This window comes from Bos grunniens, chromosome 2 (assembly GCF_055505025.1).
Source record: "Bos grunniens cultivar Pamir isolate PY7600 chromosome 2, Bosgru_T2T1.0, whole genome shotgun sequence".
NCBI classification, from domain to species: Eukaryota; Metazoa; Chordata; class Mammalia; order Artiodactyla; family Bovidae; genus Bos; species Bos grunniens.
The window spans coordinates 109,921,072-109,945,766 of NC_141166.1; the positions used below are offsets into that span (position 1 = coordinate 109,921,072).

Here is a 24,695-nt window from a genome sequence, read left to right on the forward strand (position 1 = left end):
TGTAAGTGCATAGATATATTCATTGAACACACATGAATGTATGTTTCAGTGACAAATACTCACCACGTCTTTGGTAAATTTTAAGGCCCCTGAGATCTGGGAGATTATTTCTCAAGACTACTTTGTTGGCCCCCGTAGCCTTGTCAACTCTTTCAATGACCTCATATTCTTCATCGGAGTAATAAAGGAAGGGGCCATGGACAGCAAGTCCCCAGGGGTAGGAAAGATGGTTTACCAGGATCATTCGATTTGTTCCATCCACATTTCCTCTTTCAATCTGAAAGGTTAGAATTTTTGCTATTGACTGATTCATGGTGAAATGAGGCAAATGTTTAAAACTAATATTCACTAAATAATGTTTCACACGTAGATAGCATTCTATCCTTCCCAGGGGTGTTTCATATCTATTTCTCACTATATGTGATAGTCTCACCTATCCCAAGTGGTGGGTCAGACAAATGTCACTGTGCTCATTTCACTGATAATGAAGCTGAAGTCCAAGTAAGCCAGTCAACCTTCTCAGATGGCATGGTGAAAAATAGGGAACTAATCCCTGCATGTGATATTCTGGTCAAGGATACTGTATGCTAACTGGCCCTGGGTTTAACGTCGTCACCAACCATTTCTGCAATGGAGATAGGAAACGTACTCAACACACTCACAGAAGATAGCAAGACAGCGCTATTAAATCAGCACAGGAATAAATCAGCCTCAAAATGACTCTGGTGAACTAGAGAAGAACTCAAGAATGAAGTTCCTAACAGGAAGTGATAAGCAGTCTGCTCTGGAAGAAAAAAAATATATAGACAGAGCTGGTTTGATCCTCCTCTGTGTCAGGATCTGAACTGATTGCTGGTGAGAGAGACAAATGGGTGTCACTCCCTGCCTCTCTCGACAAGGGAATCCAGCAGTTACAAGAGCAGGCTATGTCCTGGAAACCAACAGAAATTCCAGAAGGGTGCAGCACAAGGAAGATAATCTCTGAGGAGAGCTGCTGAGGGAGTAACTGGGACCAGATGAGCTGCCCACACTTGGCTCAGGAATCTGGAGCTACTTATCTGGGCCAGGGCTCAGGGTTCCTTGCAGTTTTATGAAGACCGCATGCCTCCATCATGAAAGCAGTTTCATTAGCGAGATAGCTAGAGAGAAGTGGTTCGGAATGGTGCAGGTGGCAGAAAAGGCTGGACCTGAGAGAAGACACTCAGGGACAAACTGCCGGGATTTTTGTGATGATTAAACAGGACATGCTTATTAGTGTGAAGGAGGAATATGAGGGTTCTAGCCTAGAAGAAAGGATGGAAGTCACACCACCAACCGGCTCACAGATTGCGGAGAGCAGAGCAGATGTGGAAACAGGAAGTGGGGGCTGCTGGGTAGTCTGGTCTGGGACATCCTAACTTGTATGCAGAAATCACAGCATGTGGCAAGTACTTCTGTAAAGGGCTTTCACACACATCACTGCATTTCTTCATTATAATCACATATTAAGAGTGAGATGAGTCCTCGTCAAGCTATCATGAACTGAAAATCAAATCTACTGGACCACTTTTTGAAGAGCGTCTATGTCATAAACAGATCTGAAATCACTCCTGTTCTCTAAAGCAAGGAAGCAACTAGCACACATTCAACAACCAAAACAATACTGTAGCTGATCAATAATTATTACTGAGTACCTTCTTTGTGCCTAGTTCCAGATCGGCCGCGTAAGCACAGTAGTAAAGATCAATTGTTATTTCTGTGAATGAATGAAATTGTATACTTCCTATTTTTTATTGCAGATTATAATGAACTTCATCTTGAAGTTTAAAATGACTAAGAAAGGGAGTCCTCACACATTACAACTACCAGAAAATAATAGGCAAGGCATCTGTGAACAGATGCCTATTGAGCTCAGAAGTTTTCTGTTTAAAAGAAAGAATAAGGGAAAAAATAACATTCTGTAAAGAACTGGACTTCAAGGAAAGAAGTTATTGAGAGAAAGGGCAATAAAGCCCTGGTGCATGTGTGCGCATGCTAAGTCGCTTCAGTCATGATGTTATGGACTGTAGCCCACCAGGCTCCTCTGTCCATGGGGTTCTCCAGGCAAGAATACTGGAGTGGGTCGCCATGCCCGCCTCCAGATCTTCCCAACCCAGAGATTGAACCCACATCTCTTCCATGTCTCCTGCATTGGTAGGTGGGTTCTTTATAACTAGTGCCACCTTGGAAGCCCCAAAAGTGGCTGAGATTGTTTGAGAACCACTGCCAGACAGCAGACTAAAATGGGGCACATACCACTCCCGTGCTGCTGACTGCCCAGTAGAGTTTTTGCTCCTCAATATCAAGGGTGATAAATGCCACATTTTCAAGGCTCCCAGTAAAGAGAGTTCTTGGAGATTTTCCATCCATGTTAGCGCTGGCAATCTTGGGGGGAAGGCCACTGTTGGTTCCTCGGTCTGACCAGTACAGTTTCCTACAACCATGAAAAATAAAGGTATTGAGTGAAACATTTTCACTATGTATTTAAATGAAAAACAAATTTTTTGTCCTCAGGATATGCACCATTCAATGGGGGAAGTCTGAAATGTCAATATCCTGTTACATACAGCGTGGAGGAGTCCATAACTAGTGTTTTCTAATGTCTGTATACTTCCCAGTTATTACTGGGAGAGAGGCCACTTAAAATGAAATCTGACACAGGATACCATTTTCCACTGGTGGACAGTCCTTTAGCTTGGTCACACAGGACGTTCATGGACTAAAAAGCCTGTATCAACAGTCAATTCCAGACTCACATACTGCTAAGCACACCAGAAAAGAAAGAGCTAATGCAAAAGTATTCAAGTACCTCCCTGATCACTTCTCAGCCTTCTTTATTTCTTTTCCGAATCAATTACCACAAGATAAGCTATTCCAATTTTCATGATGGAAAATGCAGTGTATACACATGAATCCTAATCAGCACACAGAATTACCAATTTCATTAAAATATGTGAAGGTTGCTTTCCATTTCCATTGAGGACTTAACTTCTAGACATGAGTCAAAGTTTTCATTCCTTTCAAACTCACCTCCTGCTTCACCAGACAGCCTTCTCAAACTCTTCTACGATTCCGCAAAGCCTTAATTCCAATCATCTTTACTGGCATCTTTCTTTCACCATCAATCCAATATACCCTTCCCATGAACCTACTCTTCAATTCTAAACTTCTTTACCTCTAAGTTCTCAAACTCTGAAATTCAACCAAACTCTTCCGTCTCTTCCTTTCTCCTATTTTACTTCTTCCATTGAACCTATCCTCTGCCCTTAAAATTTGTCTGAGCTCTCAAACCTTCAGGCCCTCTATGCCTGGACCTCATACCATTTTAACTGTTTTAACAGTACTCTTATTTATTCTCATGATCTCCTTAACTTGCTAACTGCTCACCGTAAGTTCCTGTCATTATCCTCTCTCCTCTCCCATTCCAGGTTGCCAAAAGTTTTCTGGACAAAGTCACAAAACTCTTACAGATTCTGAGTTCACTAAAAATTTAAGCTACTTAACCTTAGCTAAGAATTCTCATCACTAGCTAAACGTTTTCTTTTTCCCCTGACTCTTGCCACTCCAATCCTGATTAATCTTTCTAAAATACAGATTAGGTTCTATCATTCCTTTCCTCCAAATTTCCTGCTGGCTCCTTATTTCTCAAAAAAAAAAAAAAAAATACAGTACAACTCCTTAGCATGACATTAAGGCCCCTCCCTGATTCATCCCTAAGTGGCTTTAGCTGCTGTATCTCTCCCAACTAGTCAACTGTCCCTTACTCGAAGTCTCTGGTTCCAGCCCTATACACAACCATGCTAAGTACCACCATGCTTCTGGGCCTCCACTGCTCTTTGGCCTCAAGAACCACTTCTCAGCTGTAAGCCATCCTCCATCTACTGGTGGTCTTCTCACCCTTCAAGGTTTATTTCAAGCTTTCCACACTCATTCAAAGTCAAAATATATCATTGTTCACTCTATTTTAAAATGCCTGAAATTCTTGCCTGTTTGAAATTCAGGGTTATTAATTTGAAAAATACATATCACATATAACTTAACAGCTATTTCTTTCATACTGAGATCTATATTTTCTTTTTTATATGGTGGTGGTGGTTTAGTCACCAAGTCGTATCCGACTCTTGCAACCCCATGACCTGTAGCCAGCCAGGTTCCTCTGTCCATGGGATCCCCCAGGCAAGAATACTGGAGTGGACTGCCGTTTCCTTCTCCTTCTTTTTTATATAATTTCTTTCTTTTTTCTTGGCCGTGCTGGGGCTTTGCTGCATGAGAGCTTTACTCTAGTTGGGGTGAGCAGGGGCTACTCTCAAGTCGTGGTATACAGGCTTCTCATTGCAGTGGTTTCTCTTGTTGCAGAGTACAGGCTCTAGGGCATGCAGGCTTCTGTAGTTGCAGCTCCCTGGCTCTAGAGCACAGGCTCTATTGTTGTGGCACACAGGTGTAGCTGCTCTGTGGCATGTGGGATCCTCCCAGATCAGGGATCAAACCCACATCTCCCACACCGGCAGACGGATTCTTTACCACTGAGCTACCAGAGAAGCCCTGAGATCTATATTTTTCAAATGCTGGCATATGAAATCAGAAGAGATCCTATGTTTGAAATCTTCTATTTTATCAGATCATAATACAAACCAAAGTGGTGCTGTATAGAAGGCATATGCTATTTCTGAATGAACACTCACCCATTAATAGGATCGATAGTTATGCCAACTGGCAAACCAACTCCAAGACTCGTCCCATCATTGGCAATCAGGGTTTTCCTGTAACTGACATCTCCTCGAAGTGTCATAACCTGTGTAAGAGGAAAGTAAGAAAGCTAAGGTGAAGGAAAACTGAAACATGCAACAAATTCAAACTATGATTGGGGTGAATGAGAGAGTTTGCATGGTAGATAATCCCTAATTGCATCTCAGAGCTATAAGAAAAATCAGCTCAATAGAAAATGGAAGTAAGAAAATGACATCACCTCTCAAATTTCTATTTGCAATTTATCTAAAAATCCAGGAGAAGCTATTTACATGGATCACTGCCTGAGTGAAACTACAAAATGCCTTCAGAAAAAGATGCTGCTGCTGCTAAGTCGCTTCAGTCATGTCCGACTCTGTGCGACCCCATAGATGGCAGCCCACCTGGCTCCGCCGTCCCTGGGATTCTCCAGGCAAGAACACTGGAGTGGGTTGCCATTTCCTTCTCCAATGCATGAAAAGTGAAAACTAAAAGTGAAGTCTCTCAGTCGTGTCCGACTCTTAGCGACCTCATGGACTGCAGCCCACCAGGCTCCTCCGTCCATGGGACTCTCCAGGCAAGAGTACTAGAGTGGGGTGCCATTGCCTTCTCCACAGAAAAAGATGAGAACCATCCAAAGGGAACCCCACAGGTCTCCTGTGCCCCGATGACTGGACCGGAGCACCCAGTGGTCCATCACTGCAAACACAGTTGAGCAAACCATCTAATTCACTTGAGTGAGTTCTGTGCCACGTTAACGGCCTGTGTGCCCATGCCGGCCCTGCCAGATCCTACATGACTGACTACAGCACCTGAAGCAAGTAAGTTCACCTCTCTGAACTGTGTTAGTCAAGTGTGAAGATAATGGTCCCTTCTGCATAGAGGTCCCAGCAACATGGGACAATTCATGCAAAGTGCTTTGCCCAGCACCCCGGCACGACTACAGTCAGTGTGTTTTATCGACCTGTTTATGGGAACCCACTATACAGCAGGCATTAAATTAAGCACTATCGGATTTAATCCTCACAGTGACTTCATGAGATGGATGCCACTATCATGCCCACATAAGGTAATACAGAAGAGGCCTAGAGAGGATTTGTGGGTTTCCTATTGTTATGTTTTTAAGCAATCTTGCTTGAACTGTTATAACTACAGGGTTATACCACTGTGAAACACCACTGAGAGATACGCGTTACTGGACCAGAAGCAGTTTCTTATAGAAACAAGGCCATTTTAGTATGCACTTGAGACAGTCTGAGGTGAGAAACACTCGTAAGAAGTAAGAAAACGCCTCTTGATTTGCACAAAGCCTTTTCTATAAAATCGTATTTCAATACAAACTGATTATTTATGCTTGTTTCTATCTTTGCCTTTCTATCTATATACATCTTTCTCCCTCCCTCACTCTTTCACATGGAGAAGGCAGTGGCACCCCACTCCAGTACTCTTGCCTGGAAAATCCCATGGATGGAGGAGCCTGGTAGGCTGCAGTCCATGGGGTTGCAAAGTGTCGGACACGACTGAGCGACTTCACTTTCACTTTTCACTTTCATGCATTGGAGAAGGAAATGGCAACCCACTCCAGTGTTCTTGCCTGGAGAATCCCAGGGACGGGGGAGCCTGGTGGGCTGCCATCTATGGGGTCACACGGAGTCGGACACGACTGAAGCGACTTAGCAGCAGCAGCAGCAACAGCACTCTTTCACACACACACACACAAACACACACATCCTTCTCTCCCTCACTCTTTCTATTTTTCTCTCTCCTGTGTAGCAGCTTTTTCTCCTATTTGGATTAAAATAAGTTTTTCAATTTGCCTCTTTCTGCTACAATTTCTCTCCTTTTCCTAAGGATGTCTTCGGTTCAAAAGAAAGTCTCCTTGTTTTTTTGGAATAGCTGGAGCTCTGTGGCAGACAGCCTTTCTGTATGTTTCACGTTTCAATTACAAAATTGCTTTCAGTGAATGAGCACACAGCTACCCCTAGTGGAAAAGCTGGAATTCAACATGAGTTACTCCTAAATCTGCCAGCAATGCAGGAGATTAGGGTTCAATCCCTGGGTCAGGAAGATACTCTGGAGAAGGAAATGGCAACCCCCTCCTGTATGCTTGACATTCCATGGACAGAAGAGCCTGGCAGGCTACAGTCCTGGGACTGTACGGGATCTTTAATCAGACATGACTGAGCGACTGAACACACACACAGCATGGCACTGATCCATGGAAAGCGTTTACTAGTGTTTGCTGAATGAATGTGCAATTGAGCAAACAAGCCAGACTCGAAGCCAGGACTCCAGAGCAAGCTTTCTTTCCTCTGGACCTTGCTTCACTGGGGGCACAATTTAAGTTTCCATGGTTAAAGTAGCCTCACCAATACACACACACGCACATGCACACACACACACGCACACACTCAGTTCTTCAACTGGTGCTATCTAACCCCGATGAAGGAGACAAGCGCCCTGCTCTTGAAAGACTATCAGTCCACAAGAGAAGACCCCCTTTACAAAACAGGAGCCGATCAATTGCCATTTGGAAAGAAGACAGTTTTGTACTGAGTGGCCTCTAGAGGATGAGTTTGGTACTAAAGGTCTTGGCAGTAAATATTGCCTTGTCTTGGGCCGGTGATATGTTTAGTTAAAGTTGTGCAAAATACCTTCTGTCACTGAACAAGGGGGTTGAAGCAGGATGGACTGCTGCACTTGTGGTTTATAACAAGGCAAAGTTAGACCACCCACCCCTTCCCACCCCACCTCCTGGAATCAGGGTAGTGAAGCTGACTTCGGTGGGCTTCACAGTCTTACCAAATGAAGAGCATGAACCAGATGAGCCTCCAAGTTTCCCTTCATGTTAGGAGCTGCTGATTCTACTTGGCTTGAGATTAGGATACTGAGTACATACTGTGACTATCCCTGTCCCCGTGACCGTTTACTGCACTTGTTGGCCCTCAGCAATGTTGTAGGGTTTGGATGGCTACCGTGGAGGCTCCTGAGGAAGGCTACTGTGCACCTTCCTCATCGTTAGCATCAATCTTTCTGAATGTCCCAAAGAGAACCGACGTACTAACTGATGCTTCATCCAGAGCAGTGGACTGTCACCCTACGGCCACATTCCCAAGACTGCCCCTTTGCGTTAGGACTTCTCATTCTCACTCTGAATTAATAATCCCTCCCATGTCTTAACCTTATCCCAGACTGGAGTAAACCAACACTAGTCAAGTTACCTCTGAGTTACTTCATGTGATTTCATACCTGTGCCCCTATAGAGTTTCTTCTGGGAATTAAGAGTGAAAAGAACACTAATCTCACAAAGGAAAGCATCAAAGGAATCAGAATCAAGTTTCTACTTTCTGTTTCACTGTTAGAGTCATAGATTTCCATCTTAGAACAATGGCAATCTAAAAATTTGGTTTAGAACTGAAATAGCATTGGATACTTGATGGGGAAAGATGATGGAAATGGGCCTTGCCTACTATAAGCTTCCCTTTACACTGAATTCATTACATAATTTTTATTTATCTTTGTATATATTTTAATAAATTCTTATTTATTAAATTATTAACAGGCTGCCATTGATACTCAGGTGGAGACAAAATAGCACAGTAGAAAGTTTCAATTTTTAGGTTTCTCCTTGTTTTCAGAGAACTAATACTAATATCCCTTTTTCCTTCCTCCATATGACAGCATTTCCTGAAATTTTACATGAATCAGAAACCAGTGTTTGTATCAACAGTTTTATGGAATTAGTACCTTAATTGATCGAGTCACGTGATCAGTAAAATAAAGGTTTCTTGATAGCCAGTCTAAGGCCAGGCTCGCAGAAGCCCCCAAACTTGACAGAGGAGCAAACACTGTCCTGTTGGTTCCGTCTGTCTTCACTCTGTGAATTTCACCCTAGGGAGAAAGACAAGGAGTGGTGAGCTGTTTCAAGGCCACAGCTTCTTCACTGCAGTTGCTTTAAGATACTTCATGCATGGAAGAAATGCAAAATGCCAGGGCCACTGGGTGGGCTCACTGGGTAAAACACCAACGCCAGCAGCACTGAATCATTCATGTTCTCCCTGCCCCTTCCCCATTCTCACAGGTTTCTTCCCTAATAGGTAAAGAAAGAGTCCCAGTGGGAAGGAAGTTGGAGGAATGTTCTCTTTTCTCCTAAAGACAAAGATTCTGAGTGAAGGCCACAGCAGCCACATCAGATGTTTTCCTGAAATTCCCTTAGGGAATTATTGCCTTTGGTCTTAACTGAAGATCATTCTTATGTTAGTCTAATATCTTCCACTAGATTAAAGCTCAAGAGCAAACTTGGTTACTGCTTCCTCTTGGCATGTACTCTGCAGTTGGAAGCAGCCAGTTCACTGCAGGAAAGTAGTAGTCACTTAATACTCGATGAATGAATAAATGCACCGAAGGGCTTAAACGTGTTTATTATTGGGTCTTTGCTCCAGGCCAACTTCCCATTGACATCCCTCACTGAATTAAAAAAGGCTTAGCGTTGAACTAATTTCTGTTTGGGTCATTCCCACCCCGACCCCCGCAAGCAAAAATGTAAGAAGGCCTCCGTGAAGGTAGGCTCTTCAAGAACAAGCTACATACTTGGAATGTTATTCGAAACTTACTGGATTTTCAAGCCAATAGATGAACTGCTCTGAATAATCAACTGCAACATCATAACCATTGCGTATCCCTGATATGGGCACCATCCCATCAAAGGTCTTCACGTCAGGATTAAGGGAAATTCCAAAAATTATACTGTTTCTTACAACTATTAGGAATGCTTGATCATCTGTGAAAATAACAGAATATCACTCAAAATTATATCCCAGATATTTAGACTAACAGAAGGCAAAGGATTATTACCATCTGATAGGATAAAATGCCACTGAAGGAACATGGCAATAATTATAATGCATGATAGATATTTCACCAGAAAATTCAGGGTTTTCCATTGGGTTTCAGTGGGTTGTTGGGTCACCAGACCACCAATTTCACATACGAGACTTCTGGAATCACCCAAGGTAGATCAGCATTTACCTTACACTTCATTAATTCCTTACTCACACTGCTAATCCATGTTTGGATAGTCACAGACAAGAAGTTCTCCCATTTCTAGATGCAGAATGACTCAGGCAAGGGAGAATTGGATTTTCACATTTTGGGGCAAAAGAAAATTTGTAGTCTCTTCGTGGTGAATGGCAGTTCATTAGTTTTAAGTATTTTTAGAAAATAACACCACAAAGTGTTGCCTAGTGTTTATGAAAGGGTCTAATTACTAAGTAAATCTAATTTATAATTGCACCAACTGTTATTTGACTAATGTCTATCTTCTGCATTAGATTCTAACTCCCAAAGGGCAGTGACCCCGTCCAATTTACTCACTATTATGTCCCCAGAGCTTGGAATAGTTGTCTAATAAATATTTGCTAACTGAATGACCCCATACATGAATAAATGGATGGACAGATAAGTAAATATGTAGAGTGTCTTCTGAAGTTCTCAAAAGTATCTATATATTGCAATTTAAACATCTTCATAATATCTTATTTAAACTATCACTTTATGTAGGCTCTTTAATAGATAATGAGGTCCTTTTTCAGAGATCATCTTCTCCAGACTATAGGCGCATTATGAAAAAACTAATAAAGTTCATGAGTAGGGTTTTATTATCATTCCTCTGCGAGAAAAGGAAAACTTTGAAATGTGAGTTTGTGTTATTAAGACATGTAAGATATATCACCTATTCAGACAAAGTATAAAATGATTAATTATTGCATAATCTTCATGGGCTAAAAATGGTGTTTGCATTATTTTGATTATTCCGGAAACTTTGCATCTTCAGCAGGATTATTTTGACAATTTTTTCTTTACTTTCTTTTACATTCGATTAGCTTTTCCTTGTTCCTGGCATTTCCATTACTGAGAAATGAATTGACTCAATTGATTACCTAGTACAGATTTGAAATTTGCAACTCTTCTTGAAAAGTACTACAATGTATAGCATGTAGTCTTTCACAGCAACCAGCAATGCTGTTTTCAAAAGCAACTGAGGCCAAGGAGCCTCCCACAGCTATGCAACTCTTGCAGGAAACAATGCAATGAGATTAACTCCCAAACCTTGCCTCGCTCAGCTGCTTTTCCTCTTTTCTGAACAACTGCAATAAATCAAAATAGCCATCCCCATTTATTGAGAATACATGCTACACAATATGCAGCAAACAAATACTTGTTCATTGAATTTCTCTCCTTAAAGCCTTTTGTTGTTGTTGCAAAATAACCAAGGTCACTTGGACTCTAAAACCTATGTTCTTAATCACTATTCTGCAAAAAGTACATGCTGGGTACTATTTATTGAATATCAAATCACTCCTGAATTCATTTGATTTAAATACAGAAATTAAAAATTATGAGTTTCAAATGTACCCTGAAATTATTCTGAGATCATATTTAATGATTAATTAATTATATATTATAAATGCTCATTGGTTCAGAGAAATAAGAAATATTTCTCAATTTCACAGGGGAATTTTTACTTACTCAAAATCTGATTCTGCTCTTTTTTAGGGTAATTTTTCTTTTGCTTAATTGGAAGAATTGTTAACTAAAGCACTGTTTAAGGCTGAAAAATCTTCATCTCTTATCCATCAAACATGGGCCTCCCGGACTCCTCCTCTAATAAGCTTTTCCTCCAGCGCTACTCCTTCAGCCAATTCTCCTCCCTAGGGATAGGTCTCAGGACCTCCGTCTGTTCACTGCGTTTGAGAGGGTTTACAACCAATGAACATTTGCGGGCCATAGATTAGAGGTGGGGTATCATTTAACGCTGCACTGGCAGAAGTGACCACCAAAACAGCAGGTGGCATAGGAAGGTGCATGAAAAGTGCTCTGTGGCAAAGAAAAAAGGACTAATTTTATAACTCTACACATCAGTAAAGGCATAAACATGTGAAAAATACATGAATGGAAAATAAAAAATGATATTGAAAGGTTTGTCATCCATTCAACATTCACTGAGTGACACTGTGTGCCATGGGCATATACGAAGGGATCAGGTTTATCCTCAAGGAACTGAGAATCTGGGGGGCCAGACAAAGAATATGGACCATGGCCATGAAAGAGTAGGCACAGCAGCATCTAGGGTTGGCTGGAAAGGAGATCAGGAGAAATGAAAATTTCTTCATTTTTATTTTTCATGTCATTATCTTATTAAGAATTAAGATTAGTGTTAGCAGAGCAAAGAAGTGAAAAGACAACAGTCATGAATGAAAAATTTATGTTGTCATTAAGAGGTGGCATTTATGACTCCCAAGCATAGCTCCTCCCAGAGTCAGACCTTATACAACCCTATTTTGGATGTGCAGCTCTTAATATTAGGGGGTGCTGGGAAGATGGTTTGAGTTTGGGGGGCTTTTTGGCACTTGAAGAACATATTTGATAAACAAGAAAAAAACTATTTCATACAGAGAAAGCTCTCCCATTAAAATTTTATAACATAAAATTAGGAAAAAATAGAAATACTCCCTAATCTCCCTTCCCAACAGTAAGCACTATTGACATTTGTGTATCCTGTCCTCCAGATTTTTTTAATGCATGCTTTTATGAATACATAGCCAATATTAAACAATCTGTGCTTTTTCACCTAATCTTATACAAGAACTTTCAAAGATATGCTAGACACTGTACAGACAAAATTTTAAAGGTGATCAAATATTTAAATAAACTGTTTTCATCTATGAATGTTGTCTTCTAAGCTTCTTGTTGAAAAAAAGCAATTTTTTTTTTTTTTAGTTCACATATATTAGGACTCAGTAACCCAACCGATGCTCAGAAGCCTGTTGGAAAATGTTGAAAAAGTTCCACCTCAGTAAAAATCAGTCCATGGGAAACCACTAGTGGAATTATTTGTGAAATAAAAAAAGGTATTTTTTTAGGGTTGACACTTATCAATCACTATCAGATAGAAACGTAGATGACACCAATCCCCAACGCACAGTTCAACAATCTTTGTGTGGTGAAAGAATGTTTTGTACAAAGAATGTCTATAGCCCCGTTTAATCTTCTGCTGAAAGACTCTGAGGACACACTAAATTAAACAATGTCAACAAGGATTAGGTTCATAATAAATCTCTGAAGAAACACTGCAAATGCCAATCCCTTTGTAAGCATTACCAATAATTAAAATCTTTCATCACAAAAGTATCACTGCAAAATATTACATGCTGATGGAATTCAATGTTCAGTAACCCTGCATCTGTATAACCTGTAAATGCCATAAATTTCCTGGATTCAGGAATATATTTTCCTTTTGAAAACTAAATTTTCCTCTAGAATTAAGACTACTTTTCTCTTAATTTAGGAATTTTTCACCATTAAACATTTACTTTTAACTTGTCCACAGCCATTTTTATCAGGATGAAAATGTTTACTCCTTTTCACTGAGTAATGAAAGAAACTTGCTTATACTACCTCTTTAGATTTTTAAGCAAAGGCAAATGATTTCTTAGAAATCCCCTTTGTGGATTGACTCTATCTTATCCTTCCTTTCTTGATCCCTAAAGTACTTAGTATAATATTCACATACTCTTCAATCAACCCAGTAAGATATCTAGGATGAGATGAAGAATAAATTGCTGAAATAATCACTCAAAGTATTTCATACAAAGAAAAGCTTCATTTTTAGAGCACTATAAAATAGTAAATAATAAAGGGACTGAAACTGGAGTCAGAACACCCATACTGTAACACTCTTTATTTACTACTGGTTATGAGAATAAAAAATGAAATAGGAGGCACTTTCCTTGTGGTCCAAGGTTAAGACTCCACATGCTCAATGCAGGAGTCCAGGTCTGATCCCAGGTCAGGAAACTAGATCCCACATGCCGTGCAACTATGAGTTCACATGCTGCAGAGTTCACAACTAAAAAATCCCACGTGCCACAACTAGACCCAGTACAGCCAAACAAATAAATAAAAATAAATATTTTTTAAAATGAGATAAGTAACCTAAAAATGAAACTATCCACAAATATACATAATTTTTATTTCTAAATGCAGAATTTGGAACTTCCCATTATCACAGCTTGCCTGCCTATAACCAGGTAAGAAAAAATGTGAGGTTAAAAAATGCTGAACCACAGGCACACATAATATTGGCTCCATATATAGAAACTATATTTCAATTACAACTCATTTGTAATGGAGTTTCTGTATATGGTTGATTGTAAATCAGTTTTTGTTTATGGTGCTCAATTAACTCACCCCATACGGCACACACCCCACAGATATCTGCTGATCAGAGGAAACATCGCACACACGCGCCATCACCAAGTGCTTTAGAGTTCGATGGCAAGTTCCACCTTCAGAGCGTACTTAAAGGACATACTCTACCTCTCACGCAAGTCACAGAATCACGAGCAAGAGTCCACCCAGAAGGACAAGCACAGGAGTAAAGGCTCTTTGAGGAAAGCAGGCACAGATGGCTGCATCGGGTATAGCTGCACGGATTTGAGGCTGTAATACAAAGAGAAGAAAACAGGGTGAATGGAAAACTGCCCACATTAAAGTGAACAGAATGCATATAATCAAATATTAATCAGCCACCAAAAAAGAAGAAAATACTCCATTTGCAACAACATAGACAGACCTGAAGGGTATAATGATATCACTTTCATATGAAATCTAAATCAAAAAATAAAAAACAGATTGGTGCTTGCCAGACACAGGGAACGCAAGGTAGCAAAAAGTGTGAAGGTGGTCAAAAGGTGGAAACTTCCAGTTACAACATAAAGAAGTCTTGTGGATGTAATGTACAGCATGAAGACTAAAGAGTTGATCCTAAAAGTTCTAATCACAGAAAAATATGTGGTGATGGATGTTCACTAATCTCACATTGATCGTTTCACAATATATATAAATATCCAATCATTATGTTGCACACCTAAAACAAATGCAATGTCATTTATCAATTACATCTTGATTAAAAAATTGTAATCCCAGAAGTCTCTGATATTTGGACACACAAATATTTTAGTTACCTTGGCTAGTTCGATTTTTGCCCTTAACTACTTCACCCTTCCCTAACATCATCTTTCAACATAAGGTTCATAAGAGGCATAAGTGGGAAGAATGACTTACTCAAGGTCACAGACCAATCCAGTCTATAAATGGAGTATGAACAAACAGCCCCTGAGTAATCCAGAGCTTAGAAGTAGAAATTTGATGCTACATAAGATGTGTCTCCTTGGCTGACCCCAAAAAGATCTTTTTACATTAAATGAAACCAGGTTGTGTTCTCTATGTGACCTTATCTACTGTTGTGAAAGTTCTGGTTAGGTAATAATCTTTCTTTTTTTTATTGGTGACATCTTTCTGTTGTGTTTCTACTCCTTGAAGTAAAGAGACTTGGTGTGTATCCTGTGCTGATAGGATATTCTCTAGATCTTATATATTCTCATTACATACACTTTGTTAGATGCAGTAATCCATTCATTCACTCAAAAACTAGTAAAGCCAAACAGGCTTTCAAGGTGGTGCTAGTGGTAAAGAACCCAACTGCCAATGCAGGAGACTGGGAATACTGTAAATATGAGGCCGTTATTGTAACAAAGGGAACCAGAACTAAACTCATAAACCGTGTGACTTTAGAATGTGAGAACAAAGAACAAAAGAATTATGAAAGAGAGAGCCGTTTTCGATAGGATGGTCAAGAGCCATCTGAGAGAATGAAGTCACAAAGGACCATCTGAGAGTAACAGAAGGAGCACCTCAGACAGAGATCTGGGCAAGGAGCATCCCAGGGCAGACGTTCAGAGATGAGAAGAAGCCGGATATGCTTCTGTACCGAAAGGAAGTCCAGGGAAGCCCCGTGTGGCAAGAGTAAGTGAGAGAAAAAAACCAGGGAGACTTTGAGTATGTAAACACATAAAAGATTTGTGTTTTCCATGATAAATAGAAATCATGGAAATACACTGTCCAAACAAATAGGTCTGCAAAATTATACATTTTACATTCCCAGAATCAATGTTTTCCAAGCTATACCCAGGAAAGATATGCCTATCACGTACAAACTGGCTGTTTTGCAGGATGAACCACAACAATGCCAAGAGGCTGGTGAAGAGTCATCACCACTGACTGGTTCCCCCCATGCCACTTATTGGCTTTCATAACCTCATGAGTAGCACGATCGCTCCAGTACACAGTATCTTCAAAAAGACTTATGGAGTAAGGATGGCGCAGAATCTGTGAAGCAGAAGAGAACAATGAGACCTAGAAATAAAAACTAAGGTGAACAAAGTAGGAAGGGATACCTACCCAAGAAGATGGTTTCCTTTAGCATTTAACTTAACAAAGACATAGCAAAATCCTTTCTCAAGAGAGAGAAAAAAACATACTTCTTGACCTACATCCCACTGACAAATTAAAAATACTTTCATGGACCTGTGTCATTTAGCCTTCATCTTTACTCTGAAGGCTTCAAAAGCTCTTTAGTAAAATATACTTTTTCTTCATTTTCCCATTTAACTTGTGAAAATAAATTTCACCAGAATTTCCTGAATAAAAATACAAAATATGCAACAAACTATGATTTCATTGAGGAATTTACATATAATTAAATCATTATTTATGCGGAAACAACAGATTGGCATCAGCTAAATGACAGATCAACTAAATCACGCAAGCTATTAATCCTTCCTGGACCATGAACAGGAATAATGATTTTCTGCGAAAATAGATGGACCGGCCCTCCTTCCTGTTGATATTTTCTGGATGTCTACGACACAGAAGTGAATTTCTTCCTTTTCTTTTACTCCATATGCTTCCTACTAAACCATGATCTTACTTTAATTTCCTTTCTTTGCTACCAACTTACCAAATCACTGGCTATCACCTGCCCCCGATTGCTTCCATCGTAGTGACAGAAGTCTAGGTAATCAAGATAGCCATCCATGAAATAGAGTAGCCTGTTGGGGTAGTCAAGAGCTAATCCATTGGGCCAGTAGATCTTCTCCTGCACAATGATGGTGCGCTGACTGCCATCCATGCTAGCTCGCTCAATGCGAGGGTGACTGCCCCAGTCAGACCAGAACATCACACGGTCACTGTGGAAAGAAACGACTTACCAGTTGGACAGGACACATTTCTACATGGAAAATAACTGTCATTTTAAATAATAGAATATCATGTTTATGCTCTGCTTAAAATAACACATCTCCAGTTCAGAATATATGCAAGAGCTTACTATGTCACAAAGCAAAACTGCAATCATAATGCAATCACAAGCCATCTGGGTGTTTTTATAACGTTCATAAAACAAGCAGTACAGTGTGACACACTGAAATGTCTCAATGCTGATTTGTGTTTCTGTACAATCCATATACAGTTGATCTAGAAAAGTCCATCTGTCCTTGTTTATCTACCCTGTCATTTTTAAGAAAGTCTTTATTCATCATCAGATTCATCATAAATTTCACTGGTGTGTAATACTTTATAATATCTAGCACGCCTGCACTGCACTGAACATAATTTGCCTAACTCATCTTCCTGCAGAAGACAATCTAATGCACGATACTGGATGCTTGGGGCTGGTGCACTGGGACGACCCAGAGGGATGGTATGGGGAGGGAGGAGGGAGGAGGGTTCAGGATGGGGAACACATGTATACCTGTGGCAGATTCATTTTGATATATGGCAAAACCAATACAATATTGTAAAGTTAAATAAAATAAAATTAAAAAAAAAAAAAGAAGACAATCTAAGGAAATTCAAGGAAAGAAGCCCTCAAAGATTTCTAAGCATGAGAGAATTTCTTCTTTCCTTTAGGGCCAGGAGGAAAAAATCTCCTTACATGACCTAAAAGGAAGTTGTAATAAACAATATGAAACTGAAGCAAGAAAATCTGGCTTTTTGCGGTATAAATATGAAGTGTTTTACTGCATGCATTTGTTAGAGACTTCATCATATACTTGCAAGCTAAAAAGTAACATGATCTTTAAGTGAACAATTAATTGCTCTTGTGTACTTTATGAAGAGGACTATTCAGATAAAGGAAGACAGCAACAACTAGCTGTATGGCTAACATTTATATAGAGATGTCTAAACAAGGGATCATTTAAAATATTGTGATATGAGTATTAGCCACATCACGTTACTGTTATTTCTTCTCATACAATGTTAAGGCAACATGATATTTAAGAAAAAAAAATGTCTTACGTAGCTCTGGGATCTACTGCTAGTCCCCCTAGATTTGTTATGTTTTCACTAATCAGCACGGTCTTGTGGCTCCCATCCAGTTTTGCGACGTCAATTGTTCGCAGGGAAATGTCTGTCCAGTAAAGATTGCGTCCTATCCAATCTACTGCAATACTTCCAGTCATGCTGACACCACTGTCAAGTATCTAAAGACGAAAGTGAATAATAAGTGAACTCTCAAGAAATAATCCAAACATAGAAATAAAATGAAAATTGAGACTAAGGTATCATCTAACTTGTCCTATGCTCTCATGTAAGGACTAGAAAATGTGGTCTTCCCATGTATAAACAGTAGGGTTTTCTAGGGAAAATCTACAAGATTGTATAGAATTGAATACTCTATTGTTGGATTAGTGTGGAGTTTTGATTTCAGAATTTTTTCAGCTAAATAAAAACTGTATCCATTTGCTAAGTTGGCCACCCTATGAAACTTTACAGTGTTCTCATGGCAAAAGTAATGCTTTTATTGATTGAGAGCCAACAATTACAAAATAAAGTTCTAAGGGGCAGAGGAAACATAACCACCAAGGATGAAGAAATTGAAACTCTGGGATACTGATCAAGAAACATAACTGAATTAAAGCTAAGAAAAGCAACTTCAACTACAAGGTCCTATTGTATAGCACAGGGAACTATATTCACTATCCTATATAATAAACCAGATAGAAAAGAAATAATAAATTTTAAAAATATTTTAAAAGACAAAAGAAAGAAAAGCAACCTCCCCTGTGTCTCGTTTTTTATCCACTAGGAAAAAAAAAATGCAGAAGGGACTTCCAAGATGCAATGAGGTCTCTGTATCGTATAACCTGGTATTCAGATTCAAGTCTCTGCCTTCAGATCCCATTAGATAGGAGTTAGGAACATCCAGGGCTTTTAAGTATGGATGGCCCAGAGGGAGACATGAGAACCACTTAAGATAGGGTAGGACCTTCTCTCACTGGTGATTAACAGCAAATAGACCTGAGACTGGGGAACTAGGCAGATCAAAGGCCAGTAGATATGTACTTATGTACTTACTAGTTTTTTATCTGTTCCATTTTGAAACGCACTCCAGATTTTACCCTGAGTTCCATCAGACCAAAAGATACGACCACTGACTGAATCAAAATCAACAGCCACAATGTGAGAACCATGTTGGATAACTGGGTAGACAAAGTACCCATTCTGGGTCATATTGCCAGCAACAAGCTGGCTCTGACTCGCCACCAGTAACAGAGTTTCAGATTCTGTCCAGGAAGAAAATACAAAGTGTCAATGATTATGGGAGAAACAACAATATTTGATGTAATACCTTTGATAACAGAAAGAAGATGCCATTCCAAACTAGAGTAATGGGGAAAAACAAACAAAAACTCCTATAAGAATGATGTTACCTTAATAGCTGATTTTCACAAGTACTGAAAGTAAGCTTTCAAAATGTCTTTCATCCTTGAATTACACTTCAGTGTTTATCTATCAACCTGGAGTGAACTATTCTTGCATTCTTCCTGTTTCTATAGTTACTTTTGTACTTGCTTATTTTGTACTCCGCATTCAGCTGTGGCAGAGATTTCTAATCATTCCCATGTCCTCTCTCTTCTTCCTTTTTAGTATTAAATTATGCCAACTTTTAGCACAGCACAGGGCCTAAGAGCTAGAGGCGTTTCTCCATTTCCATTTCAATTTGGAGAGACTATATAACTAAGTTTCCATCAATAAAATGCAAACACAAATGATGTGTCAAATTCCAGGGATCATCCTTAAAAGGAAGCTGCTCACCCCTTTCATACTTCCTGGGAGCTGGCAAACTCTGGAGCAAGATCACTGGATCCCTGGATGGAAGGCACACCAGCTTTTACCCCCGAACCCTTTACCCTCCAGACTCCTACCTGAAAAGAAGAAACTGCCTCTTTGGTTTCAGTATTATTTATTTATTATTATTATTTAAAGCAGCCACATCAATACCCTAACACATAGTACAAACACTTTCATGTCAGAGAAACTTAATTAATACTATGTGTGTGCTGTGTTCAGTCGTGTCCAACTCTTTGCCACCCCATGGACTGTAACCCGCCAGGCTCCTCTGCCCATGGAATTTGCCAGGCAAGAATACTGGAGTGGGTTGCCATTTCCAATTCCAGGGGATCTTCCTGAGTCAGGTATTGAACCTACGTTTCTTACATCTACCTGCACTGGCAGGCAGATTCTTTACCACTGCACCCTCTGGGAAGCCCAGAATTAATACTGGTTGAATTTAATTCATCAGGCATTATACGAAGATGGTGTGTGGAGTATGCCTGTTAAACTAGCTGGAGTTAGCTCACTTTCATTACCTGTAGCTTTACAAGTCCTCCGATCAGCATCTAGCGTGTATTCTGAATCACACCAGCACCGGAAAGAACCTCTCATGTTGTAACAGTACTGGCTACAAAAGCCTGGAGTACGACATTCATCTATGTCTTCGCAGGTCTTAGAGTCATTGCCAAGCAGATATCCCAATGGACACTGGCACTGGGCCCCATAAGGCCCTTGAATACACTGGTGAGTACAACCACCATTGGAATCTGAGCAGCTATTCTGGTCTAGAATAAAGAAAAAGAAATCACAAAGGGGAAAAGTCAGCAATCTTTGCTTCTTTGGTTCACTCTGTTACATTACATGTCATATAGTCTCACATCACCCTCAACACAATACCCAAGTCTGAGCTATGAGCAGAATCCACATGGATGAGGTCCATAGGCTGTCCACTGCTCTGACTTGCCTAAGGATTTACCATCTTTCACATCCACTGGACTTGGACCACTTTCTTCACTACAACCTTCTAATATAACTCCATTTAGTGCAATGAAAGAAACGTGGAGGAAATATAAACTAAACATAAAGAAACATAACTGTCATTGGTAAAGCTTGCAAAGAGACCTAAATTACTTTCCATTTGTTTTCTTTCATTCTTATACCTACACAGATATGGAAGATAAGACTTTGACACTGAAGAACAGAGCTAAAAGGTTTACAAAGGGGAAGGAGAACTGAAAGACTAGAGGGCATAGATAAACTAACATACGATCATCCTTACTTTCAGGGCTAAAATGACTATGCCTGAGGCACCCAAGATAGTTATCTGCCTGTAGATGCAAATATCCTCTATTTCCATGTGTATTCTTATTTATAAGAGTCATGGTATGAAACATGTACCAGAAGGGGAAGTAGGTCTAAATGATTAGGACATTTTCAGCACAAATGCAATGCAAATAAAATCATAAGAACCTAAAATACTTTGCAGTCATACCTGGCTAGGGTTCATCTGAGAGTGAGCATCGATTAAAGAGCAAAGAAAGAAAGGACAGTAATTAGGATGATATGCCAATCACAGGATTTTAATCACAGCAAACACAAATCCCTGGACTTTATTCATTTTGTGGCAAGTTCTGATTGAAATTAGGAAATATGAAAGTTAGAAAAACTTATGAGCGCATTATCCAACAGAACCAAATTTAATTTGATGATCTAATGAAGTAAAAACACAGAACCGGGTGCAAAGGATTAAATGATAAATACTACCCAGTGATGATTTATTTGAATTCCATGAGGGCTATCCCTACACAGGTTGAAATTCAGAGAACTGAGATTCCTTCCTCAACAACTACATGGTGATTGTGACAATGACGACACGCAGCTGGCCCCTGCTCAGGATGAGTTCATGGCCAGTAAACTGTGGTCAGGAGACTTACTGCAAAGTGGGGACTCATCTGTCCCACCGGGGCAGTCAGAGACACCATCACACACTGCACTCAGATTCACACAGATGCTATGGCCGGGGCATTGCCACTGCCAACTGGGACACTGAAAAGGCTGAGTAGGGCAGTCCTTCTCATCGCTCATGTCTCCGCAATCATTGTCCCCATCACAGAGCCAATTTCTATAGATGCAGTTTCCATTCTGACAGACGAAATGAGAAGGATGGCAGGTTTTGGGGGGACAGCCATTGTGCTCATCAGATCCCTGGAGGCAGTCCTCATGCCCATCACACTCCCAGGTCTTCGGAATGCAGATCCCATCTTCTTGGCACTGGAATTCATCTTGGTGGCACATACCAGGAGGCCTGGTTGCTAAGAGAACAGCATGGGGAAAATGCGTTTGTAAATGTGATCCATAATCCCTTTTATATAACTCCTAGGTTCAGAAGAAATCATTTTGGATCAATGGTGAGTTTCTAATAATGATTATGACAAATATTAATTTAAGATGTAATATTAACGTCTAAAATGATTGTCTTCTCTGTCTGATCTGATTAATGGATCTGATAACAAAGAAACAGATGTACAATGGATAGAAGTCCCTGAGTCAAAAGAAAATTATATTTCCTGTGTTTCTAACTTTGGATTAAATAATAAAGAATCATCAGAGAATTTAATAGAGGTTAAACAGCTATGGTGACATGGAATTCATGTATTTCATATATTTGGATGTTATCACTTTCCCTCAAATGAATTATACTAAATGAAGCCAAGTACGAAGTCAAGAAATACCTGGAGTAACATGCAAATTGGAGAAGGAAATGGCAACCCACTCCAGTACTCTTGCCTGGAAAATCCCATGGACGGAGGAGCCTGGTAGGCTACAGTCCATGGGGTCGCAAAAAGTCAGACACGACTGAGCGACTTCACTTTCACTTTTCACTTTCATGCATTGGAGAAGGAAATGGCAACCCACTCCAGTGTTCTTGCCTGGAGAATCCCAGGGACGGGAGAGCCTGGTGGGCTGCCGTCTATGGGGTCGCACAGAGTCGGACACAACTGAAGCAACTTAGCAGCAGCAGCAGCCAGGAGTTGATGATGGACAGGGAGGCCTGGCATGCTGCGGTTCATGGGGTCACAAAGAATTGGACATGACTGAGTGACTGAACTGATGATGATGAAGCCAAGATGACTGTAAATCTTCCATTCTTTGCAAACTTTCCGCTATTCACCAAGCAGTTCTTATAGATTACTTGCCTATTTCACAGGAGTAAACCCAAACTCTCTCCCAGGGACCTTGTAAGGTAATAGAAAGCCAGAGGCAATGGCACTTTAACCTCAGACCACCAGAGAAGAATTCTATGTTTTCAATGTGAAATAGAAACTTTGGTGATTAAGAATTTCTGGGTGTTGTACACACTTATAATTTATATTTTCTTTTATCCATAGATTTAAACCATCTTTTTCTAATTGTTGTTGTTATAGTCGCTCAGTCATGTCCGACTCTTTGTGACCCCAGGGACTATAGCCCACCAGGCTCCACGGTCCACAGGATTCTCTACGCAAGAATAGTGGAGTGGGCTGCCCTTTCCTTCTCCAGGGATCTTCTGGACCCAGGGATCAAACCCTCATCTCCTGCATTGGCAGGTGGATTCTGTACCACTGAGCCATCAGGGAAACCCTCTTTTCTGATTAGGGAGGAGAATTGATAGAAACCTACTTTTTATGATCCAAAACACCAACATTCAAACAAATGACTACCTCACCTTGTTTAATATAAAAATGGCAATAACAAATCCTTTCCATTATTAGGTCTACAGCCTGTGAAGTTCATAGGTCCATCAGATTTATAGTCCATGAAGTCCTCCTTGAACCCTCAAAAAATTTCTTTTCTCGGCACCTTCAATGAATTTTATCTGTATCATTTCTATAAAGCCCTTATAACTATCTGCCTTGCTTTGTTTCTTACTTTCTATCAGACTCCCAGAACAAAGACCCCAGAAACATGTTAGCAGATACTAAACAAATGATTTGCTTGATGTGACCTCCCTATTGAGACTTAAAAGAAACCATTAAAATATCTTTATATATGGCAAACCTCATTGAAACCCACTAATTTTGAATGCTGCAGGTAACACTGAAAAGAAAAATACCTGACAAATATTTAACCTACTCAAAAGACAATTTGAAAGTGCCCATTTATAACTACTTGATTCACAATTTATCCCTATTTGGTGATATTGATTTGATTTTCTTATACAATCAATACTGTGGTCCTTAGACAATGTTTTGTTAATTAGGCTGCCTTCCCTCTAGCTTATCTAAGAGAAAATCTGTGGGAAGAGCAATCCTGGTAAATAAGAAATGACCCCATCACCTGAAACATGCTAGGTATATGGTACTTACGACAATCTGTCTCATCAGAGTGGTCATCACAGTCAAAAACACCATCACAGCGATATGTCTTGCTAATACACTGACCATTACTAACACATGTGAATTGAGAAGCAGTGCAGTTAATTACTGAAAATGAGAGAAAAATATTAGAAATTAAGCCAAGGAACAACTGAACATCAAAATTTTTCTAAACATCATGAATAAAAATAAACCATTGTTACAATAGCCAAGATAGGTAAGCAGCTTATTTGGCCATAAACAGAGGAATAGATAAAGAAAATAGATAAAGGAATAGATAAAGAAAACATATATATATAGATATACACACAGATATACACACACAATGGAGCACCACTCAGCCATAAAAAAGAATGAAATTTTGCCATCTGCAACGTGGATGGACTTAGTCATACAGAGAAAGACAAATACCATATAATGTCACTTATATGTGGAATCTAAAAACTAAAACAAACTAATGAAAATAACCAAAAAGAAACAGACTCACAGACATAGAGAAGAAGCAAGTGGTTAACAGTGGGCAGAAGGAAGGGGGCAGGGGTAAGATAGGGATAAGCTACAGGAATATATTACACAACA

General features: G+C 39.8%; 1 protein-coding gene across 3 annotated transcripts in view; it reads right to left on the reverse strand.

Annotated features, from left to right (window-relative positions):
• LRP2 (LDL receptor related protein 2) overlaps positions 1–24,695 on the reverse strand; it is a 176,263-nt gene that overhangs the window by 62,756 nt on the left and 88,812 nt on the right. For all 3 annotated transcript variants that reach the window (XM_086370871.1, XM_086370868.1, XM_086370878.1), the window contains exons 24-36: positions 24,108–24,224; positions 21,696–22,073; positions 20,298–20,546; positions 19,003–19,211; positions 17,944–18,128; positions 16,604–16,832; positions 15,798–15,972; positions 14,122–14,244; positions 9,357–9,523; positions 8,491–8,634; positions 4,701–4,810; positions 2,275–2,452; positions 64–277 (exon numbers count right to left, since the gene is read on the reverse strand). In XM_086370871.1, the coding sequence (XP_086226997.1) occupies positions 64–277; positions 2,275–2,452; positions 4,701–4,810; positions 8,491–8,634; positions 9,357–9,523; positions 14,122–14,244; positions 15,798–15,972; positions 16,604–16,832; positions 17,944–18,128; positions 19,003–19,211; positions 20,298–20,546; positions 21,696–22,073; positions 24,108–24,224 (2,478 nt within the window). The remainder of the gene's footprint in view (positions 1–63; positions 278–2,274; positions 2,453–4,700; positions 4,811–8,490; positions 8,635–9,356; positions 9,524–14,121; positions 14,245–15,797; positions 15,973–16,603; positions 16,833–17,943; positions 18,129–19,002; positions 19,212–20,297; positions 20,547–21,695; positions 22,074–24,107; positions 24,225–24,695) is intronic.